Below are 20,447 nucleotides of genomic sequence, written 5' to 3' on the forward strand. Positions count from 1 at the left end.
ATAGCATCAGAAGTACTGTTTTTCCTTTCTGGAATTTTAGCTTTTATCTAGTAATCTTCAAGACATCTTTTTAGTTAAAATATTTGTTTTTCCTTTGGAAAATGAATATATCTCATTAAATAGATGACAAGTTTTTATGCATATTTAAGTACACGAAATTTCTACAAGATAAAGAAAATTTCAAAAGATTTTTTCGAATGCATTCATTAATCTGGATATGGCAAAAAGAGCCAAAAGGATCCACTTAGAGCGTCTAGATAGATTTTGTTAGTATCTGGGTGAATTTTTTTATGATAATATAAAGATGATTCAAATGCATCATCTTGAGCATTTTTCATTTGCTTTCCTAATTATGAAGTCATAGAGTAAAAAACAGTTAATTTCATTATATGTGTAGGAATCATTCGAAATACGAGAACGGTGATGGAATGCCTTCATCGATTCTGCAAAGAGTGCATCGAGAAATCCATGCGTCTAGGGTTGGTCCACTTACTGCAACCTATGTTACTTATCTCATAGATATTGGCACCGTGTTGTACCTGTTCTGACAAATTCGAACTGGTTTTACTACAGTATCAATGAATGCCCTATTTGCCGTGTGCGTGTTCCTAGTAGACGGTCATTGAGAGAAGATCCAAATTTTGATAATTTAATTTCTGCTCTTGTGCCAGATATTGATAAATATGAGGAACAGGTAAGAAGTTGCATCTTTTGGATTCATAAATCTTTTTTTTTGGTGTGTGTGTGTATATATATATATATATATATATATATATATATATATATATATATATATATATATAAGAAACGTCACGAACATGATTTTCTGTCTCAGGAGGAGTTGGCTTTCCTTGAAGATAAGAGTAGACTTAATAAAGAGGTTTCACTCTGCTCATACATTTCCCAAGTACGAATATGTTTATTAAAAATATGTCAAATTTATAGTTTGATGCATTACCATACATGTTATGTCCAAGCTAATGCCTATCTTACTAGTTTTTTATTCTTTTAGGTTAAAATTTTAATACCTCATAATTTTTACTAGTTTTTTTTATTGGCATAATTTTTACTAGTTTTTTTTAACATGATGACATTAAGTATTACCATTATATAATGTATTAATTTTTAGAAATTTGTATTAATAGTAAAAATTATTTTAAATAATTTTTTAATTTATAAAATAGCATTTGACTTAATCAATATAATGTTTATTTTTTCTCTAAATTAATTGTTATTTAATAAAAAATTTAGTGTTTTGACAACTTAAATATTTATAATAATATGTAAATAATGTTTGGTTGGATGTTCTCTATTTTTATCCATGACAGATTTTATTTCCCACAACAATTATTTATAGAACTCTGTCTCCACATGTCCCATGATACCTTTCCTCCTCTGCTATTCCATTTCGTGCTTATAAAAAATGTACATCATTATATATATATATATATATATATATATATATATATTTATAAAATCCCTCAAATACCTTTACTTAAATTTAGATTATTCAATTGAATTTTAAATTTTAACACATCATCAAATTGAAGAGATGTTTATTAAAATTAGAATTTTCTAACTAAATTTACCTTTATAAAATTGAATTTTAAAATTTAACCCGTCATTTTTTAACCCGTCATAGCAGCTTATTTTATTGTTAAACCAAAATCCTTCAACATATTATAATTTGAAAATGGTAAATTGGATTAAAACTATCAAAATAATAGTTAATTAACACAATTTATTTGTGTAGTGTATGTCTCCATTTGTAAAGTATTATATCTTTAATTTATTCCTATATAATAACTTAAAATCTTTCATCTCTTTAATTTTTTTATATAATAAAATAAGATCTTCATCTTAACAATGAAAAAATTTCGTGGTTTCATCATTATTTAGTAGTTGCAAGAGATTCAATGTTCGAAAGAACTTAATGTTTTCTTACAGTGGATGGATTGTATGCTATCTTAGTAGTAATATCAGTTTAAAAGATTATCATTTGATTCTACTCTTTTCTCTTGAATAAAAAAAAATGTTGATAATTGTTTACTGTTATATATTTTTTCTGGAAGATTCGCTTTGACTTGTAATATTTAATAATTAAAATGTTTATCTTTTGTAAGAAGGTAGAAGCTTCCAGTGTCCAGAATCTTCCACATCAAACAGAAGCATTGGATAGTGTTTCGGTACGCCCAGTAGAGGTCGGAACAGATAGAAAACAGAAGGCAAAGACAGTAGCTGTAGCTTTTGACAGGATGAGGAGGTCTGAAGGTAAAAATCGAACTTCATATGCGAGGAGACGCATAAACCTCAGAAATGCAGGTAAACTTCAGGTATCCAATGAAAATGAGGCTTTGAATTATAATAACGCAGGAAAGGACTTGTGTTCTGGTGAAGAGAACACAGAAACCAGGCCAAGAAAAGGTGGAGAACGAGAAACACTATTTCCAAAGGAATCTGCAACAACCTCTGTGGATAGAGAAATAAGTTCATCTGCAAATGTTGACCAGAGCAACACCGTACTCAGTGACGAGGTATTTGTTGTTATGTTATACGTGTTTATACACCAATAAAATATATTTTTAAAGTTGGCAGAAAATAGTGATAATTTCATGCCGCAATGCCCGCAATTCACATTGCAGCAATGGCAACCTCAATTTAGAACCATGTCACGTTAATAGGGACAGTGTCTTATAGTTAAAATCTACATGATAAATATTGTCTACCTACCCAGATATCCCAACACAAAGACTGCGAAATGGAATTAAGCTAGGGTTCATAACTTGTTCATAAACATGTATATGTGTCCATTCTGCAAGTCATGTGTTACGAGTAGTAGGTGTACATGAGTACAAAGATTAATGCAATAAAATTAGCTGAAGAGAGAGAATTACAAACAATTATAGACACACTACTACAACATCACTCTTTTATATCAGTTTTGAATTTAGATTTAGGTAGTTTTCTTCATGCACTTTTACTTTTTATGATATTTTCATTCCTATGGAAGTTACACGTTCTCATTGGATAGTTTATAAAAAGAAAAGGTTTGTAAGAATTTTTTTAATCAATGTTATTAATGTATAATGCTTCACAGTGGTTGTCTTAACCGATATTAAATATACACTTCTACATCGGTTTTAGACATCACTATCGTTGAAAGTAGGTTGTTTTAATAAACTGTTCTTTTTAGGAAAAATCTCAACATGTAAAATTTATAAAAGTCAATCCCAAGCACAAAATAAAACAGTTATAAAATTTAAATATTTAAATAAACATTAAGATATAAATAAATAATTATAGTATTTAAATTATAAAAGAAGTAAAAGTTTTGCATGTGTATCTATTCATAACTTATGAGAAGTATCTTTAAATAATTCATGCAAAAATATTAATTTGACATCTAACTAATGTTGGAAAAAATTTTGGGTTTAAAATCAATGAGTCATAAATAACTCATAAAAGATCAGGACATCCATCACCTTTAATAAAAAAATAATGTGTTAGTGACTTTTTTTTACATATTACTTAATTTTTCATATTACCTAATTATATATTATTTAAATCTTAAATTCTAAACCCTAATCATCTAACATTTTTTCTATAGTGACTAAGAAACTTTTTCGAATAGTGGGACATGCAACCGAAAGACAAATGTTAAAAGGTATTAAGGTAGAAAGTAACGGGACTAAGATTAACATCTTTAATTTGTGGATGACACATTGTCCTTTTGGAAGACATTATTCAAAAAATTATTGTCATTAAAAGAATATTAAGATGCTTTAAGCTAACATCAAGACTTAAAGTCAATTTTCAAAAGTAAGGTAGGGAGATTACGAGTAGAGAGTCTCAACCTTATATGATACACATTGTTCTCGAACGGGTTGGGGTCTAGAGAACGATTGCTCTGCTCCTCCCTTCGGTTGGTCGTTGTCACTCTCAATTTTTTGCTTCGCCTTCCTCCTCTCGGTCGTCTTGTCTCACAGACTGGGATGGTACCTGCAGAAGGCACTCCGACAATCAAGTCAGTCAGGGTGTTGGCACTCAGTTGTCAGAGTACTGTAGATAATGACATACCTGATTCTTGAAATTTGTGTTATTTATATTATCTTAATGGGCCTTCGTTGGTGGGTCGAATTAGGAGTTTGGTTCATGTTTATGGTTGTGCTAAACAACTCTTAATTATGGATTAACTCTGCTGATTTGGTCAACCCATGACTCGTCGTCATGAGTCGGTCTGCCACGTGTTGTAACGTGACCTTCTTATCATGGTCGAGTAGTTCAAGTTCCTGCCTCACTGAATGGTTTAGTCGTGCCAGTACATACATAAATACTAAATTGTAGAGAAGTGACATTCCCCTTTACATATTTAGGAATGCTAGTAGAGTAGAAGGGAACCCTAAGAAGTATAAGTTTTGGCAACCGGTAATCTTAAAAGCAAAGAAGAGATTATCAGGGGGAATATGATATGAAGGTGTATGTGAGTGGTAATTGTGGAAAATATATGGAATCAAAAGAAATAAAATTCTATTAAAAAATGAGAGAGAAAATGCATACGAAGTGTTCTATACTGTACTACTAAAACCTTGTGCATGGATAACTAGTAAATACCCAAAGGCTACATTATCATATGTTGATAGTGTATGTTCCCAAAACTATGTATAAAAACCTTGTTGTGAGAATGTTAGTAGAAGTAAAAACTTGTGTATTAGGAAAGTTAGAACCACGCTAGGGTCAAGAACGACTAAGTTTCAGAAAGAATAGAAGAAGTACTACACTAGGTACGAAAAGGGTAAATGTGTGTAGGGAGATTTTGGATCTTTTGTTATAAGAAGAGGGATTTCGATCTATTGTATGAGACTAGTATGAACTAGGAACTGGTTCTACGAAAATTTTAATTGATACACAATCTAGAAAGCGTAGAGGAAAGAATCACAAATCTACCTTTTCTTTATAAAAAATAAATAAATTAAATAAATAAACACAATTGAAAAAACCTACACAGAATAGATACAACCTATTCAAAGTTAACTACAAACCACAGTTAGTCACTTACATCCTTAAAAAAAAACGTTCAAAGATTAATAAAGAGAACTTTTAGGGTTGATTCTCCCTGCACCATATCAATTCAGATTTGCATTCAACACACTCACGTGAAATGTCCATTTTGTCCTTAATGATTTTAAATTTTTGTCTTCTAGATATTTATATCTGTAAGTCAAATCACAAAGTTTCGGATATACAAATCTAAAACTAATATGTAACTTCCAGATTTCACCATCCGAAAGCTTATTTGGACAGCATAAATGACATTTCCGATGTCAAGATCCGTAAGCAAACATAAATAAGTTATGGATCTCAATCATCAACATCATTTATAGCACACAATTCCAGATATGAAAATCCAGAACTCGTAACTCACTTCTGGATATGATCGTCCAGAAACTTAAATAAAATATGAAAATGACCTTTCGGATTTCAAAATTCAGAATGTATAATGAAAGAATATTCTCTGTTTTATTCAATCTGTCTTTCATCTATAGCAATGATACATATATATAACCATAGCATTAGAACCGTACCGAACCGTACAGATTCTTTTTCTCACATAACATCTGTAATTAAGACTAATTATAGACCCATTAATAGTTATTATATTCCTATAATTAAGTCTAATTATAGACTCATTAATAGTGATTATATTCCTGTAATTAAGTCTAATTAAGCCTAATAATGATTTTGTCCGGTAATATCCCCTCAAGTTGGAGCATGTAAGTCTTGAATGCCCAACTTGACCAAGATGGCTCCAAACTTTTTAGCACCGAGAGCTTTGGTGAAAAAGTCAGCTAGTTGTGTATGTGTGGGCACATAGGATGGAAGAAGGCGCTTGTGAATGATTTCATCTCGAACAAAGTGGCAGTCAACTTCAATGTGTTTGGTGCGTTCGTGGAAGACCGGGTTTTTAGCAATGTGAAGTGCTGCTAGACTATCACAATAAAGACGAATTGGGTCAGGATGAGGAACATGTAGAGAAGCGAGAATGTCTTTAATCCACTTTAATTCTCGGGTGGTCTTAGCCATTGATCGATATTCAGCCTCAGCAAAGGAGGCAGAAACCGTTTGTTGTTTCTGGGTTTTCCAAGAGATTGGGGAAGTGCCGAGTTGAATAAACCATCCGGTGAGAGATTTCCGTGTCAGTGGACAACTTGCCCAATCAGAATCACACCACCCAAAGAGTTGTAAGTTGTTCTCTCGAGGTAGGAGTATTCCTTGTCCAGGATGCCCCTTTAAATATCGAACAACACGAAGAGCAGCTTGCCAATGCTCGGAGCGTGGATTTTGCATAAATTGAGATAAAGCTTGGACACTGTAGGCAAGGTCAGGTCGAGTGAAACACAGATAAATTAACCTCCCAACAAGTCTACGATAAGTAGCCGGGTCAGAAAGAAAAGAACCAGTAGCGGAGCTCAATTTGTGATTTTCTTCACATGGTGTAGTGGCGGGCTTCGCACCCAACAATCCGACTTCAGTAATGATATCTGAGGCATATTTCCTCTGACAAAGGAAGATTCTGTTGGGGGAGCGAGCAACTTCAACCCCCAGGAAGTACTTGAGGCGGCCTAAATCTTTCATATGAAAGCATTGATTTAAGTAGCCTTTAAAACATTAGATGGCAGTACCATTATTCCCTGCAATCACAAGATCATCAACGTAGACTAGCACAACCAACTGTATGTCATTATTATTGAGAGTAAACAGGGAATGATCCTTCGGGGATTGTTGGAAGCTGTAACGAGTGAGAGAAGAAGATAGTTTAGCAAACCAACACTTGGGGGCCTGTCGGAGGCCATATAGAGACTTTTGAAGCTTGCACACTGCCCCTGGTTGAGATTCTCGGAAGCTAGGAGGGAGTTTCATATAAACCTCATCATCAAGATCACCATGGAGAAACGCATTGTGAACGTCCATCTGATGAAGCTCCCAATCTTTTGCGGCTGCTACTGCTAGAGTTGTGCGAATGGTTACCGTCTTTACGACAGAAGAAAACGTCTCGTTGTAATCCAAACCCTCCACTTGATGATTGCCAAGAATTACCAATCGAGCCTGGAATCTTTCAATTGTTCCATCCGAGTTGTATTTGATTTTGTAGATCCATTTACACCCAAGTGCCTTCTTTCCAGGAGGGAGAGCGGTGAGTTTCCAGGTGTCATTGAGTTCGAGAGCATGAATCTCCTGTGCCATAGCATCACGCCACCGGGGTTCTCGGACCGCTTGAGAAAAGAACAGGGGTTCCTGCTCGGTGTGTAAAGAGGCAAGAAAACTTTGATGATGGTTAGAAAAGGAATCACAATTCACAAAATCATGTATAGGATACGAAACACCTGAGGATTCTGTTGAAGGAGGTGACGGAACAGAGGGGCTTGACGGTATCGTGGTGGCTGCGACAAAATCGCGTAACCGTACGGAAGGCAGCTTCGCGCGATGCCCTCGCCCAAGGGGAACCGCGGCCGTCAGCGGTGGTGAAGAAACCGACGGCGCCGTCTCCGTCGGACGCGGCGGTGGATCCGCGGGTAGCGTCGAGGCTTCTATACACGGATCAGAGTCGTTGATAGTGTGGTCGAAGTCATCTGTGAGGGTAGCATCCTCCTTGGCTGGGATGGGAGATGCAATGGGTTGGTTGACGATGCATTCATCTAGGTTTGAGGAGGCAACTTCATGAAGAAAATGTGGGTCCGTTCCAGTTTCTAAAGAGTTGGCAATAATTGGGTTTTGCAATGGTGGTGCAGTGTCCATCTTTTTGGCTTCAAAATATGGAAATTTATTTTCGAAAAAATGTACATCACGAGAGACAAAGAAAGTTTTTGTTTCCAAATCAAATAATTTCCATCCTTTTTGGCCATATGGATACCCGACAAACACACATTTTCGGCTACGACTATCAAATTTATCCCGCTGTCTATTTTGATTATGAGCATAACATAATGAACCAAATACTCGTAAGTGCGCGTAGCTGGGTACACATCCATGGATCACTTCATAAGGGGTTTTTCCTTTTAGAATGGAGGGTGGTGTGAGATTGATTAAGTAGCCTGCAGTCAAAACGCATTCCCCCCAAAATTTAATGGGAAGATTGCCTTGAAACCGTAATGACCGAGCAACATTCAGAATATGCCGATGCTTGCGTTCGACGCGTCCATTTTGTTGCGGGGTCCCGACACAGGAAGTTTGGTGAAGGATACCTTGTTGAATGAAATAGTGTTTTAGACACATGAATTCGGTTCCATTGTCAGAGCGAACCATTTTAACACATTTGTTGTATTGCCTCTCAACGAGTGTGAAATTTTTTTTCAAAGTCACTGATACCTCTGTTTTTTCTTTTAACAAATAGATCCAAACTGCTCGTGAACAATCATCCACAATTGTCAAAAAATATGAAGCACCACAGGATGAAGGAGTTTTATAAGGACCCCATAAGTCACAATGAATTAAATCAAAAATATTCAAAGCTTGATGCGCACTTAAGAAAAACTTATCTCTCGTTTGTTTCGATTTTTCACAAACTTCACAAACTGTATTCAACTCGTCACGAGTACATTTCCCACTTATATCAGGAAGCATTTGCACAATCTGAAATGACGGATGTCCTAATCTTTGGTGCCAAAGTGCTAGTTGATTTTCCATCTTGACATGACATGCTTGAGTCTTTCGTACCCCACGATACCAATAAAGCCCATCTTTCCGTTCACCTGCTCCAATCAGCGTCCTCGAAGTGCGGTCCTTCCATTGTTCATTGGTCAGACGTGCCATCTCAAGTTTCTTGTCATCATTGTTGGCTTGATTGTTGCTTCCACTAGCGTGTGCCACATTTGCACGTGTCGGGTTACCTTTGTTTCGCATCCCTTGGCGTCCCCTGCCGTTCCATTTGCCTTCACTTTTTGTTCTGTCACCCCACCATTCGGGATATTCGATCAATTGGAAGCATCCCTTCATGTCATGACCATTTTTACCGCAATGACTGCACGTCATTAATTTTTCTACCATATCTCCACGCCCTTTTTCTTTGTAGTTGGCCTGCATCGCGAGACCCACGACCAACCCCCTTTCTTCCGTTGATTTGGCCATCATTCTCACTCTTTCTTCTTGTACCAACATAGCATATACGCGGTTCAGAGACGGCAATGAATCTGAGGCCAGAATGTTTGATCTTACTGTCCCGTAGCTTGCGTCATCCAACCCCATAAGGAGTTGATGAACCTTCTCCTCCTCCCTTCGTTTTTTCAACTGAGCACCAATCCCACACTTGCATCCACCATACGTACAAGATGGAATTTTGTCACTGTTAGCAAGCTCATCCCAAAGGACCTTCAATTTTCCAAAGTAAGTTGCCACCACCATTCCCTCCTGCTTGCATATTGACAAGTCCGACCTTAGTTGTTGAATTCTAGGTCCATTCACGACCGAGAATCTTTCTTTAATGTCTTCCCACAAGTTATGTGCAGTCTCAGCATATGCTACTATGGATCGTAAGCTTGGTTCAATGGTGTTTAGAATCCAAGATACAATCATGGACTGCACGGTCCACCAATCTTCAAGGTCGGGTGCCTCATCCTCTGGTTGGATATGTGTTCCATCAATGAAGCCCCATTTTCTCCGGGCACGAAGCGAGATCTTTACTGCTCTTGCCCATTCGTCGTAATTTTCTCCGCGCAATTGGACTTGCGTGATTATGTTTCCGGGATTGTCACTCATATGACGAGTAGGTCTTCTTAGCACCTCCTCCTTCATGCTCTGCTTTGTTGGCATTATTCTTTTCTGGTGCATCTGCCATGGTTGTGCTCCGTTGCCTTTGCTTTGTGTTTGTCGGGTATCAGAGTTTTGTGCTCTGATACCATGAAAGAATATTCTCTGTTTTATTCAATCTGGCTTTCATCTATAGCAATGATACATATATATAACCATAGCATTAGAACCGTACAGATTCTTTTTCTCACATAACATCTATGATTAAGACTAATTATAGACCCATTAATAGTGATTATATTCCTATAATTAAGTCTAATTATAGACTCATTAATAGTGATTATATTCTTGTAATTAAGTCTAATTAAGCCTAATAATGATTTTGTCCGGTAATATATAAAAATGACTTCTGGACATTGAAATCCATAAGCAAATGTGTGAAAAAGGCATAATGAGATTTTAAAATTTTCCCTCAAAATTGATTGAGTGCATAAAGCAATTGCCAAAACTTAGGCTTACTGCATCAGCGCACCCAATTGTACAAAGATTTCACAACCTACTGAAAAACACCCACCCAATCCAAGATTCTAAGGTCGATTCCCAGCTTAAAATAAGAATAAAGGCCAATGCCTTGGATCCAGCAGCAGCAAAACATAATGCAGAACCTCTGTTTCTTTCCACAAATTTAACATTAGAACTGCACTTCATGCACAACATAGGCCGTGCAGGAATAAAACCAAAGCTAACTGAGGCATGCCAAAGAGCCATCATCAATTCCAGTCCACTACATCAGACTGAACTGCATAATTCACTCCATGGTTCCTCCTTCCACTTCTCCTTGTTCCTTACTGCAGCACCTTTTCCTCTTAACCTCTTCAATTCTACGACAAGGGCCGGATCTGCCACCAACACTGCTCGTGAGGGACCTAATGCTGAATATCATATCAAAATTTACAGACATGGGGAGGAAAAAATGAAACTAGGATAACATAATGTCCCTCTTCATGCTATTAATTTTCTGGGTTGATTGCCCTATCTCCTCAATTCGTGCTAGATACATCTTGTAGGAGATACAGAGGACAATGAAGTTCTAACCTTTACATGTATTGAATGAAATCTATTACTGTATAATAACTGTGGGTGTTCTGCTATACTTTCTACTCCTCAATTAGAATGCAGAAGTAGTAGCCAACTCATATGGATGTATGTTGGTAATGTAACTGTGTATATTCTTATGATTTTTAACCTGTGCCATGAACTCTGTTTACTATGTCGGGTCCTGTAATGTTGCCATGCCTCTTGGTTAATTTTTACATCCTTAGTTTGTTATAAGACTATGAGTAGTTGTTAAGACTATATATGGCAAGTAAGGGAAATAGAAAACAATGAAGTCATGGGTTTTCAACTGGACTGAGTTATAAGACTATAATTGTAGCTGAGTTTGTTATTCTCTGTAGCTCAATAGGATTGGGTGAGATATTGCAAATGTATGAGGCATTTAAATGAGACATGAATGATATTTATATTATTGTTTCTTTGCATAGTTGAACTTGAAACACATTAACATTTTTTTTTTAATTTACAGGAAAAGGCAAAACAAGAAATGAGTCAAAATGTCAGCATTTCAAGAATTTTAAATAATGATTGTGTTGATAATGAGCTGGAAAAAGATCATGTTGGAGGTGTACAATCCTTGGGATTAGGAAGCATTCATAATTTTACATTTCAATCCACAAGATTAAGTGATAGTTGCTCAAATTTTGGTTCAGCTGCAAGCCCTCAACTCAAAGAGGAAGTAGTTAGTTTAAGGCACAAACTAACAACAGTTGAAGAAAATTTAAACACACTAAAAAGTGTTATGCTTACATACATACAAATGAAAGAAGGATACATTCCTCCAGAGTTGAGTATTATATTCGGTGATACTACTAATGTAACCGTAAGTAATACATTATGTTTTAAATTGAAGTATATTGCTTAATAATTGAATGAAGTTTAATATAATATGCATATTTATCAATGGCTAACATGATGTTCTTTTTATCATAGGATAAAGGAAGTGGGTAAGATGTTCCAACATATAAAGAGGATCTCAATTGAACAGTCATTTTCATGGAGTATGTCATTTATATGGACAATCTATTTCATGGAGTATGTCATTTATGTGTGGAGTTAAATTTGTGACCTTTGTTGAATGATGTGACATTTTTTGTTGTTTAATTTTGGTTGACTTATAAAATGTGTTTAATGATATTGCCAAATTCTTTGGAATTCTATTGACATAATGTGGTTTATTTGATACAACTTAGCGAAATGGGCAGTGTCCTTTATGTATGAAACATGCATTTGCAAGTATCCATTTAAAGAGCTTGTCTTAGTAGCACATATAACCAACCATCTTTTGAAATTCATTAGCCACTAAACACTGTCTTTATTCGTCACCTTCTCCACCTAAAAGGACAAAATCTTAGAAATGATCTTTAAATGCATCCATTAACGAAATTGGTCTGAAATTACTCAATTGTTGTGAATTGTCGTTTTTCGAGATGAGACAGATGAACGACACGTTTGACCCTGAATATGTTTTGTTTCAAGCGACCAAACCTTTGTAACAAATTTCCAGTATCTTTCTCACGCACTTTGTGAAGTCAATGTTTTTAGTGTCATTATATATGATAAAATGATACTTTTTTGTTAGAAACTTTGTGACGTCAATTTTTGTAAAAACTTCAGATTTTATCATAAATTTTTGTGATGATATTTATTAATATTTTTGTGAAGAAATGTTTTTCTTTCACAAAATTATTTTAGTAGTGAATGTTTATCGAAGCGTGTGATATTTTTTAAAGTTTACATACTACACTTATCAACATTACTAACAATAAAATTTAAGTACCCGTGTTAAAAATATAAAGTCGACGCAAGCATAAGAAATATTTACACTGTTATTTTACAGATAATTTATCAATAAAATAAAAGAAAAGAATAAATAAAATTGACACTTTTTTTATTATGTGAATGATATCTATTTTGTTTAATACTTTCGAACGTCGCAGAATCATTTACTGGGTATTTTATTTTTCAATTTGATTTCTTCTGTTTTAAAAGTATGCATATAATTGCGTTGAGAAACATCCAATTTAACTCACACTTTATCGATTTTTAAGTTTCTTCCCATTTAAAAGATGGTGCTAATATAAGATCCACAATTAATGGACGTGTTGTCTCTAGTGGATATAATTAACATAATTTTCATTCTTATACATATTAAGAACTGATAAAATGGTTTATAAAAATTGGGTATAATGAAAATGATTTAATTAAAATATACAGAAAGTTGTGAAATAATGAATAATATCAATAAAATAGCAATTATAATTTTATTTGAATAATATCAATGAAATAAAATAAAAATAAGATAAAGTTGTGAAGTAATGAATCAGAAACAACCTTTTTTTGTTGTAATAAATATTACATTAAATATATAATATTATTGCTGAATTTAATAGTGCAATAAATTTACACATAGTATTATTAAAAGTAATGCAATATATTGTCAGATTGAGGTTGTTTGGATAAAATTGTTTGACGGTTTTTAAATATGTGTAAAAAGATATTAAACTTCTGTGAATTTTTTATATATATGTACTAAAGGTTACAATAAATTTAATATTTTATATCATTAAAAGGAAAAACTTATTAATGCATTAATTAATTATATTTGAATAGTGTATAGAGTTTTTTTTACATCTCACTGATAATTCACATGTTGACAGAAAGTGCCAAAAAGTGACATCTGTCCTATTCGTCTCGAACCCTAGAATCACCAAGTTCACCCCACCATCTTCTATTTCATCAGCATCATCACGCAAGATGCAACACTGTCCCTAACATCTTCCAAGTGGCGTCTTCTGATAGGCTTCACAAACATTAAGGTTCAAGTCACATTATTTATAAATTTGGGACCTTCTGTCCCTTGTTACCCAGGTTTGTTTTCACAGCACTGCTAGTTTCAAAGGTTTTTAAGCTCTCATTTTGTTGATAGGATTTGGTTTCAGTGAAGAGAAAATGTCTGCACAGAACCCCCCACATGAGCAACCCCAAGAAGATGAAGTTGGTACGTGCCATTTCCGTCTCAATTTCTGCGTTTTGATTTGCGTAACTGCTTCTCAATTTTAATCTTAATTTCATTTAATCATGTGTTTCATTTGTAATCTTTTTCTTTTTTTCCATTTCTTGCTTCTTTGTTTTATTCAGAATCAGATCAAAACCATTCGCTGAGCAACCTGGACAAAGACGAGAAGTACGCTAAGTTGTTTTTGTTTTATAATTTGCCTTTTTCACAATCATCTCATTAAAATAGAAAATATTAATATTTGCTAATATTTATTTACAGGCATAGGGTTATAGGTTTGTCAGGATTGCAGTGTGCTGTCTGCCGAGGTAAGTCATTTGTTTTTATAAAAATAAATAAAATTAATTAATAAATAAAAAAGTATTTCTGATATTTTTTTATTAATAACGAATAAAATTAATACATGAAGAATTACTTGTGGTGCTCCAACCATGTATAAAAGAGCATGTTATGTTCAAGGTATACTGTATATTTTCATATGGAAAGATATATATTCTGGGAAAAAAAATAAGAGATTTCTTATATGAAAAAGTTTCAACAGCCTTTTATTCATATACTCTACACAAAAATTCAAACACTGACACTATTATAATCTTGAAATTAAACTATTAACTTCCCAATTCATAATATTCATATTTCTCTCGATCTAAACAATAATTTAAAATTTGAAACATAACAAGAAAAGAAAACTCCTAAAAGCTTAACTTATTCAAATTATATATTTAGGCATATATTTTCAAATCCTCTTATTTACAAGAGAAATAGCTTCTAAAAACTAAACTCATAATTCTATATTTAAAGAATTAGTGACTAAATACTAAATTAGCTAAAACCTTACCCATTAGTTTTAGAAGTTGATTTCATGACTAATTCATATACTTATTTTTTTTACAACAAAATATATTTTGATTATTTTATCAACAGAAAATTAGATAAATAAAATGGAGTAATTGAGGATACTCCAACCTATTTATACAAAAAATTCCTTGTTTGTTGTTAAGCTTCCACCTTGTAGGCCACTGTTCCCTGCACTTCTGCACCTCTTCCCAGACAGTCGATTAGCACAAATTGTTGAATTTAAAACCCTAACTACATGAGTTTGATTCATGGCAGAACACAATTTTGATAAGACTAACAATTTTCAATTTCTAAAGTAGTCTATATAATGATTGAATTGTTATTCTCTCTAATCAGTTTCTAGTTATTGTTGTTTTTAGTGTTCAACATTCAATTTGAATTTCAAGTTTGAAATTTGATATCACTTTATGCTTGTTTTCTTCCTCTATTTTTTCTAGTAATCTTTATCATTTTCTATATTATACGAGACTACCTCTTCATTTATCCGGACCTTCTTCTTGTTCAGTGTATTTTCTCTCTTTTTAATTATTATTTTTAACTTTTTAATTATTATTATTATTAACTTCATCTTCATAGTTTTAACATTCAACCAGTGATTAATGTAGGAAGGTTATTTTTCATTCTCTTATGAACATCAACCTTCTTCATGACATAGATATCTTTATACTCTTTTTTAGATTTTGATTCTTTTCTTATATCTTCTTCCTTTATAATCAACTTTTCTTTTATCAAATTTAAAGTCTCACTTCTTCTTTTTTCTTTTATACGAACATTAAACACTTTTAAAGAGTTTTTCTTGTAATCACATCATTTGTGTTCAAAAAGACACTTTATATCCTTTCATTATTAACAATTAAGCAATATTTAATAAATTTTTATTAATATCAAGAGATATTAAAAATTAATTTTAAATTTGAAAAGTTTTTAGTTTCAGTTGTTCCTATATAGCAATATGTTATCCATTTTAAATTCTTGCTTTGAAAATGATAAATTCATTTAGATATACGAAGAGCTCTTCAAGATGTGTTTTATATAACTACTATTTATAAATCAACTTTTATAAATATGTTTATTGTAAAGAGTAAGGTTTGGTCTTGGATCTCATTAAAGATACCGTCAGCTAATTTTTCATTCTCTGATTGGTGTTTAGAACCCTTGGTATGTATTCAATTTAGTTTTTTTTATAAGGGTTGATCCTTGTTATTCTTTTTTATCATGTGATAGACAGTAGGATGTCTTTTTAGTTGATATGTAGATGGAAAGGTACTTTGTGAACATCATTTTGTTGTATAAGAGTTGGACCATCCCTGAAGTGATCCCATTTAATTTCATTGTTATTTGCTAATAAAAAAAAATCTAGTTAATCTTATGTAATCTTAGACAACTTTTTTTTTATGAGAGAGGTGCATATTTTGTCTTGTCTGCTATGTTCTAACTGAACACACTTCTAAAAAATTTATATATAGCCCTTGGAACACTGTAGACTATTATTTTTCTAGGGACAAGATGAAAATACATGTGTATTTTTGTTTTGGTTTTATTGGTTATTTTTAGTTCTTGTCCTCCCTTAACAAATCTTTGTTGTCTATTAAATCATCTTCTTTGTTCTTGTGTCCATAAGGCATTTAGCCAATATGATAGAGTGATGATACATAAATGTCTTAGTTTTGTAGAAACACAACTATGACTTCTACTTTTCTAGTTACTGTAAGATTTTTTTATGAACAAAGAATTAAAAAAATAACTAAAATAAAAAGTTTGAAGCAAAAATAACCCTCCCTTTCCCTACATTATACAAAACCTGTAAACCTGCCAATACTAACTTCCACATAGGCTCAGTTTCCTCTAAGATACCAATCTTGGTCTTTCTCTTACAAGTTTTGCACAACAGAAAAGGTGCCATAAAAAAATACAGCAAAAAAACATATAGTCCCTCATGTAGCATATTGAGTTGTATAACCTGTTATCTGTACCAGCACCCTTTCAAAGCTATTCCTTGTTGCTAAGATCCCCGCTTCAATCCTGTGTAGAAGTTTTCTGCTCTGTTCCTTGCCTACATATGCACATCCAGCTATGGCTGTACAGTCCAAATATGTTATTACTTTTGAGCCGCATTTGCTGCTACTCTTTTTGCAATCCATAAGATTCCCTTCACTACCAGTTCTGCAGGCTGATTTGCTGCATAATTCTAGAAACATCTAGCTCTCTATCATTCAACCTGAGATTTGTTACTAGGAAAAACATGTAATTACATCCAGAATTTAGTAACATTATTTTGTATAACCTCTAGGCACTGTGACAATATTTTGAGCAATTCTATCATTCGAAAATTTAGTAACAAGAAGCCTTGCATTGTTGATTATACCAAAAAGTTTGTGAAATTATTCTTCAATTCTTTCTGATTCCTTCATTATTTCAAATTCTTGAATCAATTCAGCGGTTGCATCCCTTTCACTTTTTGATTTCCATGTGCCCTTGCTTTAAAACCCCGAAATTTTATTGAGTGTTTTCAGCATCATTATTTTGTTAGCACAACCTCCGATATTGCAACAAGCAAGGTTGCTATCTTTCTTTTACTTTCTGTAGTTCCTTCTTTGTGGATTTTGATTTGAGAAAGTATCGAAGGATAAACCTTGTATTCGTATCATTTGATAGAAAACTCTATATTGTCAAATTATTATTAGACTTTTCTACAGATTCCATGATGACAGAAATCTAAGGTAAGATTTAGATAAAAATAACTTAACATTTAATTCTTTCTGGATTTAGTGTGAAATGTGATTGTAATCTTTTTCATCTATTGCAAACCTTAAAGTGTAGTCATGCTTCACATAATTGTTTTTTTTTTTAACATGCATAATGCACAAACAAATATTCCCATCAGGGTGTTTTTTTTATAAGGTATGCATCCTTGTTGTAAAATTCACGATTTTGAATGACATACTGAACATGAATGAAAAACAATAGAAAAAAAAACACCACCTATATTTCTATTTTAGATTGTGCATTGCTTGTAGTTATTACTTGCCAATGCACTTGTGATGCTGAATACCCTGGCCAGTGTGCGTGTGTGGAGTGAATGTGCTTCAATTTGTTGTAGAAAACAGATTGGTCTGGCCGTGCAGAAATTAAATTTAGTTTATAGAAAAAATTATATTTTTTTCTTATTTTTCTCTCATAAAATACCTAAGAAAAAACTCGTTGAAAACATGTTCATATATTGAAGCTTTCAGAAGATTTTGTGGAATGGATACATTAATCTGGAAAGTTTTGATTCTCATACAGACAATCTATGTGACAATAAACCAACATATGATCTTTACAAATTTACCAGTTTACAGCTTCTAATAGATTTTATGTTGACGTCTGCAAGGTTGAAATTTTATAACAATATACTGATATGTCAAATAATGCAGCATCTAAGGCATGTTTTAATTGGTTTCCCAATTTACAAGATCATATAGTAAAAGATAGTTTATTTCTTTATATGTGTAGGAATCATTCAAAATACAAGAACGCTGATGGAATGCTTTCATAAGTTTTGCAAAGAATGCATTGAGAAATCCATACGCCTTGGGTTGGTCCACGAACTGCAATCTATGTTACTGTCTTACATATTTAGTTGGGATATCTTAGTTTATTTTTACAAGTGCTAACAAATCCAAATTGGTTTTATTGCAGTGTCAATGAATGTCCTGTTTGTCATGTTCATGTTAGTCAATTGTCACTGAAAGAAGATCCACAATACGATGCTATAGTTTCTGCTATAGTGCCACAGATTGTCAAGTACAAAACACAGGTAATAAGATGGACATGTTGTATATAGGATTGAAAAATGTATTTGTATGAATAAAAAACTCATGAACATGGTTTTCTGACACAGGAGGAAGTGGATCTGCTTTTGCTAGGGAAGACTAATGATAAAGAGGTGCAACTTTGCCCAAACATTTTTCAAATGTGGATGTTTATTATAATAATATCATTGATTATTCTTGTTGCTTTACAAAGCTTGTTATGACCAAAGAAAGTAAGAGGCCTTGAATATCAAACTAGTCTTAGGTTATAATTTAAGTACTGTCACTTGAACAATAAATTTTTACATTAAGTTTATCATTTTATTCTGCTAACACCAGCAAATTTTGAACAGACTATGACCAATGTCCGTGACAACAGGGCTAGGAATAGTCGCCTCTCCAAATTTATTGATCTTCTACGTAACTCTGATGTGAAGATTGATCAGGTAATTTTTTTCTGATAACAATTGTTTAAATATTACTAGTACTGGACTTACACATATCCTCCAAGAAAGCCCATTAGTGTTTAAATGTCGGAACAACCAATGAATGTCTCTTCGACAATCTCCCATGAATCTTGAGAGAGGTTGTTAAGTTCTCTTTTCTTATACTTTTGTACTGTTGCTTGGGTATTGGTACTATTGCAATGATTTTTATGTTATTTCAGCTGGAGATTCACCTTGAGCTTGTCTCTTTGGACGAGCAAAGGGCACCAAGTTTGCAGGAACCATATGTTGTGTGCAGGCCTAGCTGCACGGTGAAGACAGTGTGCAAGGTTGTTATCTCTCCCATGTAAGACATTTTTGTGTACTATGTTCTTATTAATTCTGATTGGATTTCTAAGTGCAGTATATTGAACGCAATGCAAAGATGCTGAGGAATCAAGTTGAATTATTCTTGATAGAAGAATCAGAAGCCAACGCTGTGAGTGGGAAGATAACAGTTGATGCAGACAAGGACAAATTGCGTGTTCTACGAGATGAAGAAACTTTGGCTGAACTATACACTCCAAATGTCACTCATTCTGCTCGTCTGGTAAATTCTACAGCCCAACCTAGAAAAAGTTTTCAATAAATATTATGTACAGAAAGTAAGCAAATAAAATATAATAATCTAATCTTCTAAGTTGAACCAATTATTTTATTTTTTTCAAAGTTTATTTTACTTTCTCAGTGTATAAGACATGATTAAATACTTTACGTTTTCCCTCTTAGTAGTGTTGCTACATTGTTAGCATTCCTTCTTTTATTATCTCATTTTTTCTTCTTGAATTTGATATTTATACAGCTCCTGGGTTATAAGATGAAGTAGGGGAAGCAGATGATGAAAAAGGCCCTGAAGTATTATGTGTTTATGTGAATAATTAAACAGAACACTGAAAAATGTGTGGTTGTTTTATCCCCTTTCAATAATTTCCCCCCATGTTGAAAAATGGGCTGAACCTTTTCAGTTTCACTGAAGCAGGGATATGCAGAGACTCTGCATTTTACAGACTTCCGCTGTTTTAAACTATTTCATAAATATTTTTATATTTCATGAATATTTTACACCTAAATCTCACTCGTCCACATTTCTTTCACTACATATTATTGTCTCTTATTTCAACAATTATTCATTTCTTTAACATTTTCCAGCCAGAAATGGATTCTTGCATTAATTACTCACTCCATCCGGTGTGCAGTAGGTGCAACAGCCATTTAAGGAACATAAATTATTATGAATACTTTAAATCTAACTCAATCTCATAAAACCGGTTTATGAAGGTGAGATTTACACCCACTTATATACTATGAAAGAGACTATATCTCTAGTCGATGTGGTCCCCTTACGCCGCCGAGACTGTCAACTCGTGCGTGAAACTATATATTATGGGTGGTCTGATAGCGGGTGACATGATAGGCTTAACACAAATACTCACT

General features: G+C 33.4%; 2 protein-coding genes across 2 annotated transcripts; both read left to right on the forward strand.

Annotated features, from left to right (window-relative positions):
- Positions 1-423: 423 nt before the first annotated feature.
- LOC137809490 (putative E3 ubiquitin-protein ligase RING1a) lies at positions 424-11,926 on the forward strand. The gene is made up of 5 exons (XM_068610598.1): positions 424-479; positions 574-694; positions 2,127-2,534; positions 11,327-11,680; positions 11,791-11,926. The coding sequence occupies exons 1-5, from the start codon at positions 424-426 to the stop codon at positions 11,806-11,808; spliced, it is 957 nt and encodes a 318-aa protein (XP_068466699.1). The 3' UTR covers positions 11,809-11,926.
- A 1,797-nt stretch (positions 11,927-13,723) lies between these two features.
- On the forward strand, positions 13,724-20,074 carry LOC137812063 (putative E3 ubiquitin-protein ligase RING1b). Its single transcript, XM_068613952.1, has 10 exons — positions 13,724-13,858; positions 13,999-14,044; positions 14,138-14,184; positions 18,230-18,311; positions 18,416-18,533; positions 18,618-18,662; positions 18,882-18,974; positions 19,196-19,303; positions 19,378-19,563; positions 19,816-20,074. The coding sequence occupies exons 1-10, from the start codon at positions 13,810-13,812 to the stop codon at positions 19,837-19,839; spliced, it is 798 nt and encodes a 265-aa protein (XP_068470053.1). The 5' UTR covers positions 13,724-13,809; the 3' UTR covers positions 19,840-20,074.
- The last annotated feature ends 373 nt before the right edge of the window (positions 20,075-20,447 follow it).

This window comes from Phaseolus vulgaris, chromosome 2 (assembly GCF_000499845.2).
Source record: "Phaseolus vulgaris cultivar G19833 chromosome 2, P. vulgaris v2.0, whole genome shotgun sequence".
NCBI lineage: Eukaryota > Viridiplantae > Streptophyta > Magnoliopsida > Fabales > Fabaceae > Phaseolus > Phaseolus vulgaris.